This window comes from Oncorhynchus kisutch, linkage group LG1 (genome assembly GCF_002021735.2).
Source record: "Oncorhynchus kisutch isolate 150728-3 linkage group LG1, Okis_V2, whole genome shotgun sequence".
Taxonomy (NCBI): domain Eukaryota; kingdom Metazoa; phylum Chordata; class Actinopteri; order Salmoniformes; family Salmonidae; genus Oncorhynchus; species Oncorhynchus kisutch.
The window spans coordinates 72061413-72071806 of record NC_034174.2 but is presented as its reverse complement, the minus strand read 5'-3'; the positions used below and the strand labels follow the sequence as shown (position 1 = coordinate 72071806).

At 41.6% G+C, this 10394-nt stretch overlaps 1 protein-coding gene across 1 annotated transcript; it reads left to right on the top strand.

The window, feature by feature from the left end:
- Positions 1-7586: 7586 nt before the first annotated feature.
- On the top strand, positions 7587-10394 carry LOC109891702 (osteocalcin 2a). Its single transcript, XM_020484227.2, has 4 exons — positions 7587-7756; positions 7923-8126; positions 8593-8725; positions 9578-10394. Exons 1-4 carry the CDS (start codon positions 7696-7698, stop codon positions 9678-9680), a joined length of 501 nt encoding a protein of 166 aa, XP_020339816.1. The 5' UTR covers positions 7587-7695; the 3' UTR covers positions 9681-10394.

Here is a 10394-nt window from a genome sequence, read left to right as displayed (position 1 = left end):
CTTACAAATGAATCCTAGACCCTTCTAATCTGGCTGATTAATTAGGTACATCTGCAAGCCACTGAACATAATTTCCATTGGTCTAATTTCCCAATTGAGAATAGGTGCGCTTGATTTCATTCAGGTGGTGTGCTGGAGGGTCTTCCATGAGCTTAATCAAGTGCACCTTTTAATTCATGTTAATTAAGTTCCTGCCAGGGGCTTTTGCAGGTGCAACCTCAGTGGTCCGGTAGAAGTGTGTTGTGCAAAAATATATTTTAGATTTTTCAAAGTAGCCTCACTTGCCTTGATGACAGCTTTGCACACTCTTGGCATTCTCTCAACCAGCTTTATCTGGAATGCTTTTCAAACAGTCTTGAAGGAGTTACCACATTTGCTGAGCACTTGTTGGCTGTTTTTCCTTCACTCCGTGGTCCAACTCATGCCAAACCATCTCAATTGGTTTGAGGTCGGGTGATTGTGTAGACCAGGTCTTCTGATGCAGCACTCCATCACTCGCCGTCTTGGTCAAATAGACCTTACACAGTCTGGAGGTGTGTCGGGTCATTGTCCTATTGAAAAACAAACGATAGTCCCGCTAAGCACAAACCAGATGGGATGGCGTATCGCTGCTGAATGTTGTGACTGCCATTCTGGTAAAATGTGTCTTGAGTTCTAAATATACCACAGACAGTGTCACCAGCAAAGCACCATCACACCTCGTCCTCCATGCTTCAAGGTGGGAACCAGACATGCAGAGATCATCCGTTCACCTACTCTGCGTCTCACAAAGACACGGCAGTTGGACCCAAAAATCTCAAATTTGGACGCAGTAGACCAAAGGACAGATTTCCACCGGTCTAATGTCCATTGCTTGTGTTTCTTGGCCCAAGCAAGTCTCTTCTTATTGGTGTCCTTTGATGGTGGTTTCTTTGCAGCAATTCGACCATGAAGGCCCGATTCACGCGGTCTCCTCTGAACAGTTGATGTTGAGATGTGTCTGTTACTTGACCTCTGTGAAGCATTTATTTGGGCTGCAATTTTTGAGTCTGGTCACTCTCATGAACTTATCCTCTTACGCAGAGGTAACTCTGTGTTACGGTTTTCTAGGTGTGAAGGATAGTCCGACCAAAATGCAGCGTGTAGATTGCGATCCATGTTTAATGAACAACGTGAAAACACGAATAAACACAAAACACTACAAAACAAAGAACGTAACGAAAACCGAAACAGCCTATACTGGCGCAAACTAACATAGAGGACACTAAGGACAATCACCCACGACAAACTCAAAGAATATGGCTGCCTAAATATGGTTCCCAATCAGAGACAATGATAAACACCTGCCTCTGATTGAGAACCACTCCAGACAGCCATAGACCTTGCTAGATAACCCCACTAGCTACAATCCCAATACCTACACACCAAAACCCCAAGACAAAACACACCACAATACAAAACCCCATGCCACACCCTGGCCTGACCCAATACATGAAGATAAACACAAAATACTTAGACCAGGGCGTGACACTCTGGCTCTTCCTTTCCTGTGGTGGTCCTCATGAGAACCACTTTGATGTTTGCGCTTGATGCACTTGAAGAAACTTTCAGTTCTTGAAATGTTCCGGATTGAATGACCTTCATGTGTTATAGTAATGATGGACTGTCATTTCCCTTTGCTTATTTGAACAGTTCTCACTATAATATGAACTTTGTCTTTTTTCCAAATAAGGCTATCTTCTGTATACCACCCCTACCTTGTCAAATCACAACTGACACTTTAAGAAGGAAAGAAATTCCACAAATGAACTTTTTACAAGGCACACCTGCTAAAGCCAACTATTTCATGCCCAAAAATGCATCGAATGCATTGAATGGAGATCTTCGTCCGTAAAGTCTGGCGACTTGATGAAAGGCTTCCTGGTAACCAGCTACACTTTTGATACAGTGGTGGTCAGTGCCATTTAAGATGAGGGAGGACGATTGTTTTTCATGAGCATAGCCTTATTCCTATTCCAGCATATTGGATGACTCTCATTCATATTCCATTCACCCAGTTCAATATAACATTGATAGGTTTAGGCTACTACATGATACTCAAATTTTCCCTACACCCATCATGAGGTTGCTACAACCTAGCCTATGAATAAAAGTTTAGGTCGAGAGACAAATTTGAAGGGGACCGACAGTGGCATATGGACAGAGAGTGATGTTCAATGCCACCTTGCACACTGTTGCCTGCATCTAGCTGATATAGGATGTAATCATTGGTCCAACCGTTACAAATTAGAGTTTCTATTGTACAAATTCAGGTATGTTGATCATTGTTTTCTTCCATTTGCGTCCGTTTAATTAAGAAACGTTTTTAACAGAATCTGCGTAATGAATACACTCCTGATCATGCGTAAGCACAGTTCACTTTCATAGAAGCCATGTTGTATTCCTTCTCGCATCTTTGCGCGCTCCTCCTCTCACCTCTTCCCTTCACTTGTGGACTTTAATGCACAAACACATCAGCTGTATGTGAACAGGAAAGAAAATAATCCAAGCCAAACCGCTACACACAGCCTACATCGTTGTCACCATACTAGCTAAAGTAATTTCATAGTCAGCATAGCTAATATAACTAACATGTTAGTAAACCTTCTACAATCATGCTGTAACATTACAGTGTACAGTCCGTAAGCAGTTACACCGGCTTGCCCTGGTGGAAATAAATTTGTAAAACCAAAAGCTTACCTTGACTTGGAAGAGTTCCAGTGTTGTGTTGGAAAGTCATAGCCAGCTAGCTAATATAGCATCCCTCTGTTTGAGCAGGGTGTTTCAGTAGGCTAAACTAGCTAGCTGCATTTGCTTGCTAAGTAACTGCAAGTGAACAAAAAAAACTATTTCTCTCGCTTTTTCTCTCTTGCTTCTCCTTAATTTTGGAAGAAATGAATTTGTTCAAAACTGTTAAACTATTTCTCTCTCTTTGATTCAACTACTCACCACATTTTATATACTGCAGTGCTAGCTAACTGTAGTTTATTCTTTCAGTACTAGATTAATTATTTGATCCTTTGATTGGGTGGACAAAATGTCAGTTCATGCAACGAAAGCTCTGATAGGTTGGAGGATGTCCTCTGGAAGTTGTCATAATTACTGTGTAAGACTATGGAAGCATGAGCCTCATAGGTTTTGAATTGAAGTCAATGTACCCAAAGGAGGATGGAAGCTAGCTGTCCTCCGGCTACGTCATGGTGCTACCCTACAGAGTGCTGTTGAGGCTACCGTAGACCTTCTTTGCAAAATAGTGTGTTTTAATAAATTATTTGGTAACATGATTATAGTCTTGGTAAAGTTTGGAAAATATTATTTGTGTAAAATTCACTGAGGAGGATGGTCCTCCCCTTCCTCCTCTGAGCAGCATCCACTGTTTTGATACCAATTGATATTGAACGTCGTCACCTTTTCATTCTTCTTCATAAAACTGATCTCAGGCAGACTTTAACCCTCGGTTTTAATTCACACCTTTTTCTGTTTATCCCACAGAATGATAGGGTTTCATCAACAAAAAGTCAACAACATTTTCGGTAGCTTTGGCCATTCTGCCATTCTGGCAGCGAAAACTGCACACTCGCGCTGGTAGCTAGCTACTGCTTAGCAAGGAAATTTGAAATAAATTGCACTAACTGGACACAAAAATAAAGTTCTAAAACAAAGAAAACTATTTATAATCTACCTCCTCCGTCACCTGTAATTTGAAGAAACTAATTTGAATTGTATAATTGAATAATTTTTCAAAAGATGCTCAACTATACCTTTTCACTCCTAATCTCTATCCAATAAGGTCACCAACTCACCAAACTTCACAACCCCAATACAACACAGGTTCATTCTCTGATCCTAATCCTATGATTGGATGGACAACATGTCAATTCATACAGCAAAAGCTTTGATTGGTTGGAGGTCGTCCTCTGGAAGTTGTGTTAATTAACATGTAGGTCTATGGAAGGAGGTGAGGCCGACGAGCCTCCTAGGTTTGGTATTGAAGTCAATGTAGCCAGATGAAAATGTAAGCTAGCTGCCCTCCAGCTAAACCATGGTGCTACCCCAAAGAGTGCTGTCAAAGTAACCTTAGACCTTCATTGCTAAACAGTGTTTGAATAAATGATTTGGTGACATGTGAATATACTTAGTATTGTTTTATCTAAAAAGGATAACTGTTTTATGTTTCACTATTTTTATTTTTATGAAATTTCAATGAGGAGGATGGTCCTCCCCTTCCTCCACTGTGGACCGTCCACTGGCACATAGAGACCTTTTTTTAATGGTGGAGATATACTATTATACTGATGTACTGACTATTGAACCTCACCCGTACACACAGCCTTTCAGGATGAGACTTGAGTGCTGTTGAGGGCTGGAAGACTTTGTAGTGTCAGGTAGTTGCTAGTTATCTCTCGCTCTCTCTCTTTCCACTCAAGTCTTTTCCTCAGAAGTCTGCCCTTGTCTCCAGATGTGGTAGCCCAAGGTTAAGACTCGTCTGTATTCTGTTTTACACCTCAGACCCCTAGATTTCCTCTTGCAGACACAGTCTAAAACCTACACCTCAACCAGCTTACCCTCTTTGCAAGACCAGACTTTTTTTTTTTAGCAAACAATTCACACAAGTTCTGTAAAGGAGTGTACTTCACTGTTGCTAGTCATACAACTGGCCTCAACTCTGTAAGGTCAGAAACTCCAATTCCCTTGTGTTTTAATGACCGGATATAGAGTGAAGTTGCACTCAGAGGATGGCAGGGAATATTGTACAGGGTCAATGTGCAAGGATGCTTCAAATAATTAGGCCTACTCATCTCTACCCTTAGGTGTGTAATAATAGCAGTGTAGTTATTAAAATGTCCAACAGTGTATTTCAAAACCCTTCTTATAACAGTTATGGCTCAGACTGAACACTCTTTAAGATTATATACATAAGGCCTTTGTATTAATGAGTGTATGGTTTTAACAAGTAGGACTATGGAAGCATCTCACACTACAAATACATAATTACAATATTATAGTTACTATATAGCACACTGCCACATTGTCCCCTAGGGGAGGCATGCACTAACAAAACAAAATGCAAAATAAAAGAGGCTGAGTTTTATGTCTTTGGAATGAGCTAAGGGCCCCATTATATCTGTCTGTAATGAGCTAAGGGCTCCTTAACTCTGTCTGGAATGAGCTAAGGGCCACTTGTCTCTTTCTGGAATGAGCTAAGTTCCCCTTGTCTGTCTGTAACCGTGCCACTTTCGGCACTGGGAGAACAGTAAAACATTTTGTCCAGATTACTATGTGGCTTGCACTGTATGTGATTTTCAGGATGAAAATGCACACTAAAACAGACCTGATCCTGCAGAAAAGCCTAGACTCTTAACATCTTTGTTTATTCGACCGGGGATTTTGTGGCAAATGTTTTCTCAAACTTTGTCCTCCTGCATTGAAACGCGTTCACAAAATAGGATGCTGGACCAGACATTGAAATTACACCCCACACTATCCAAGAAAAACCCTTAAAGCTGCAATCAGCAGTTGAAACCATAACCAAACAGTTGATACAAAACAAGGCGAGTGATTGGACTGGAGAAATATAACCAGTCTCAAATTCATAGACAGAGCAAATTCAAGGACTGACCATCCAGGATTTCAAAACTATAGTTTTAACCATGTTTTGAGGCTATACAGTGGTTGTTTACATTTCCTTTGTAAACATTGGAGTATAACAAGCTCATATTTTAGGTTCTGTATGGGGTTTGACAGTTGAAATAAGCTCATGAGGCATTTATAAGTTATATTCTTCAAGAATCAATGGGTACATATCATATCATTTATGTCAAAAAATGGATGTAGCAACTACAGATTGCCCCTTTAACACAAAGAACAGACCAGCAAGAGATTGACATAAAGATCAGTCTGCTATAGCAGAGGGCAATGGTATTTCTCATTGTAACACACAACCAGGCCTCTGGTGTCAGCGCCGAGATATATAAATATATACATCAAGACATATTGGATTATCTACCATATTTACCTTTCAATGTGGCTTTACTCCCTGTCCACAGTCTGGAAATTGAAATGTGAAATCAGTCGATATCAGATGAAAGCTTGTATCTCTATATATCGACCAACCACAGTCTATATTAGGCCCCCACCAAAACAAATCTATCCAATCCATATGCATATCACACACATCATTGTGCATTTAACATATGGGCAACCCAGGCAAGCTGTTTATACCTGTGCACATGCAAAACAACATCAAGTGTGGCTGTAACAGTTGGGTCGTTAAGTTAGTTTAAACCGTGTGGCTGTGGATCTGTCTGAAATTGTATGGCCCCAGCCTTTATATAGTGAACGGCTGTGGCTTCAGTGGGGCACTGGTAGGCTGTAATTAATCTCTGTCACATAATGAGTCTTGGTGCTGTTCCCAGTCACTCGATTAGTAGTGTGTGGTAGACCTGGGCTGTAGTTTGGGGTTTGTGGGGGTGGGAATTTGAGGCGAGCAGCCGAGGAGCTGAGCCTCTCAGCAACTCATATCCAGTATCATCCGCTACACGCCACTGGCTGGGGCCTGATTTAAATCCAATCACAACATATAGACAATGTCTTATTTAGAGGGATATATTGCTTCTATTCTGACCCGTTTGGTTTTTTTGAGTTATTTCCGTTGGGATTATTTATACTACACTGATGAATGGTGGGGATGGAATCGAATTCAGGAGAATTTCAGGATTGATTCCATTTAGACCGAAATGGGGGGAAATGAATGGTTGGAATTCAGAATAATTGTCGTGAATGAATATAACTCTTAGAGGATTTCATTTAGCATGCACATACAGGTAACTGCCAAAATAAAGGAAACACTTGCATAAATGAGGGATATAACGTATATTGAAAGCAGGTGCTTCCACACCATAGCCATTAAAACCAGTTCCACACAGGTGTGGTTCCTGGTTCCCATCATGCTTAGGGTCATGTATAATAAAATCTGGGCCCAGTTGACCTTTATTTTGTTTGTGATAAGATCTGACATCTTTGACTCAACCAAATTGAATGAATATGTTTTATGATGGTGTTTCCTTTAGTTTGGCAGTTACCTGTACACTACAACAATAACAATGCCAGAAATAGCCTGTGTTTCTGATAATATTTCTCAACTCAAAGCCTATATTCATTTTCAAACCAGCACTTTTCTGTTTTCAGACACAATATTCCTGGCGTGATGATTATGTTAGGTCCATTCTAGATCAAATGTAGTAGTCCCTGTGCAATTAAAGGGGCTATATAGAAGAGGAATTCCATTTTTAGAAACCTTCTTACACATCCCTACTTGTTTCATTTCATTGGTTCCGCTACATGGGTTGCGTGTACATGTATGTATGCCACATGGAGTGTGTATGTTTGTGTGGGTGTTTTTTTGCCTGTTCCAGTGCCTGTCGGGTGTGTGGGTTGTTATGTGATGAGTGTCCAGGAAAGTGGAAGTGGTACAAGTTGACATTCGATTCCCTAACCAATCACATAGTCTGACCATAGTGTGTATCTGATTGGGAGGGGGATGACTACAGTATATATTGACCATGGAGGGATATACAGTGAAGAAGGCATTGAAAGAAGGAGAGAAAGAACCAAAGTTATACCACTACCACTCACTGGTAGTTCAAGAAAGCAGCAAGACAACAACCCAAAAACAACATGAAGTCTCTGATTCTCCTGACCATTTGTGCCGTTCTGTCGGTCTCTCTGTCCATGAACGGTAAGTTGGGAAAGCATATTGTGTTGTTTCATCATAACTTCTGATTGTGACAATGTATTCTGAACGAGATTAACTAACGAGAGAACTAACATAACATGTTTTATAATAAGACATAAACGCTCATATGTGCTTATAATGAGCCAATGGGATTTTCTCTGTTCAACAGATCTGGCTCTTGATGTGGTTCTCGATCCTGCTCCTGACCCTGCCACTGAACCAGCACCAGCCGCAGACTCCTCCGCATCTTCATCAGCTTCCTCCTCTTCCTCCTCGGCTTCCGACTCATTAGCCTCTGCCTCAGACTCCTCGGACTCAGACTCTTCCTCAGCCTCTTCCTCGTCTTCTTCTTCAGAGTCAGCTAGTGCTGAAGGTCTGGCATCTCTCTAACTAACTCTAAATGGTGTCGTTGCTCTGCAGTGTGCTGATGTAAAGTTAACAGATGCATTGATACTAGCAGATAGTGTATGCAGTATATGCAGATCTGCATAGAAACGGGAAAGAGGGTCGCCTTCTTTGTGTTTGTATTTGTAATGGTATCAGTTTAAGGAAATGTGTAAGAGTATGTGTACAGGTTTGTGTTGACATTTACAAAAAATGGGAAATAAAACTGTTCATAAATATAGGCTACCATAGCTGCTCTAAAAAAGGAAGCAAAACCACATTTGTACTGTGTAAGGGTTGAAGTGTGTGTGTGTGTGTGTGTGTGTGTGTGTGTGTGTGTGTGTGTGTGTGTGTGTGTGTGTGTGTGTGTGTGTGTGTGTGTGTGTGTGTGTGTGTGTGTGTGTGTGTGTGTGTGTGTGTGTGTGTGTGTGTGTGTGTGTGTGTGTGTGTTCCAGCTACGGCAGAGGACCCAGCTGCAGCTACAGAGCCAGAAGTGATTATGAAGAGAGACCTGGCCTCAGTGTTGCTGAGGAGGAAGAGGGCGGCTGGACAAGCAGCTGCTGTCTTCACCCTCACCCAGGTGGAGAGGTGGGCTCCAATACCCTTTTAGAACTCGAAATTCTAGAACACACACACTTCTAGAACACATCACAGAACTACTCTACCATTTCTCTATAGAAAATGTACAAGCTAATAGAGTATTGTACAATAAGACAACATTCTAACCCAAGCTTGTTGCTACCATCACTCAACACTACACTACACACACTATGGCTATCTGCCAGCAAACAGCTGTCACAACCATGTCAAATGTGACCTACTATAATTAGGGGTGTTCGCTTTTCCTGAATGCCTCATTTAGTCATTTAACAGTCAAGGGTGTTACCTCACATGATTTGGTGTTAGAAGGTGACGTTGCAATGATGCTTGGGAAACCCTCCTCCTAGCTTCACCCCGGCCCTCCCTGACTCAAACCCTCCTCCTAGCTTCACCCCGGCCCTCCCTGACCCAAACCCTCCTCCTAGCTTCACCCCGGCCCTCCCTGACTCAAACCCTCCTCCTAGCTTCACCCCGGCCCTCCCTGACTCAAACCCTCCTCCTAGCTTCACCCCGGCTCTCCCTGACCCAAACCCTCCTCCTAGTTTCACCCCGGCCCTCCCTGACCCAAACCCTCCTCCTAGCTGCATCGTCACCGCCAAGAAGCCAAATAATCTGTTTACATTTTACCTTACAGATGTTTACATTTAGGCAACACTCTTACTGTACTTCATACAAGCCAAATGACTGGAGCAAAATATGCAGAATATCACTGCTGTTTTGTAAAAAAAAAAAATCACATCAAACAAATTGATAAAGTACATTTATCCTACAGTTATGTGTAATTGATGAGAAGTCAATTAACCCCAACTTTCTCTCTCTTTCTCTCTCTCTCGCATCCAGTCTAAGTGAGGTGTGCGAGCTTAACCTGGCCTGTGAGCACATGGCGGAGACAGCAGGCATCGTTGCAGCATACACCGCATACTATGGACCACCTCCCTTCTAAACAGACTCTTTACTATGCAAACTGGAGAGAGAGAAAATACTCTCTGCCATTTCACCATCATGAAGCTACATTCTTGAGAAGGGATCAACCACTCCCAACAGTGTCCTTATACGGGCATAGAAAACAAACACAAACAGGTTTCCTCCACGTTTTAGCGAGCAGACCAAGTTATGGGACTTTGCGAGACCAGCCACAAGTGAAATTGGTAGCTACAGTACTCGTAGTGTCGGCTGTAACTATATGTTTTGGGTAATGTAAGAAAAGGCATGTCTGATCCAAGCTTTTGTAATATTGAGGAGAAGCTAGAGGCATATAGGAACTGAGTCCTGTGGTTATAGGGGCCTGCTAATGTAAATTGCTCAACATAATATCACAAAGAATGGTGCTAAAACCGCAAATGTATTGTATCATAAATGTATTCATCTTTATCCGTTTTGTAGTATTAGGCAGGCTAAAGCGCACATTATCATTTATCTGCAATGTATTATAACCATACATTTTTAATGATTGTTTCCTGTTCGTAGTGAAACTATTTCTGATAGTCAATACTGTCATAGATTGTAATGATTGTTATCATCACTAAATCCATCTTCTAAGGAGGGGTTTAGAAAGAGTGAGGACACCACAGTTTGTATGCAAACTCAAACCTTGTTGATGCCACTTTGACTACTGTCTTGCACATAAGTGCTGAATAAAGTGGAGAACATTTTAATA

Bases quoted from the DNA above. Each gene is read 5' to 3' on its own strand.
- LOC109891702 (XM_020484227.2), top strand. From the start codon at position 7,696: ATGAAGTCTCTGATTCTCCTGACCATTTGTGCCGTTCTGTCGGTCTCT. The intron at 7,757-7,922 runs GTAAGTTGGGAA...TCTGTTCAACAG, and splicing joins GGTCTCTCTGTCCATGAACG to ATCTGGCTCTTGATGTGGTT. The intron at 8,127-8,592 runs GTCTGGCATCTC...TGTGTGTTCCAG, and splicing joins AGAGTCAGCTAGTGCTGAAG to CTACGGCAGAGGACCCAGCT.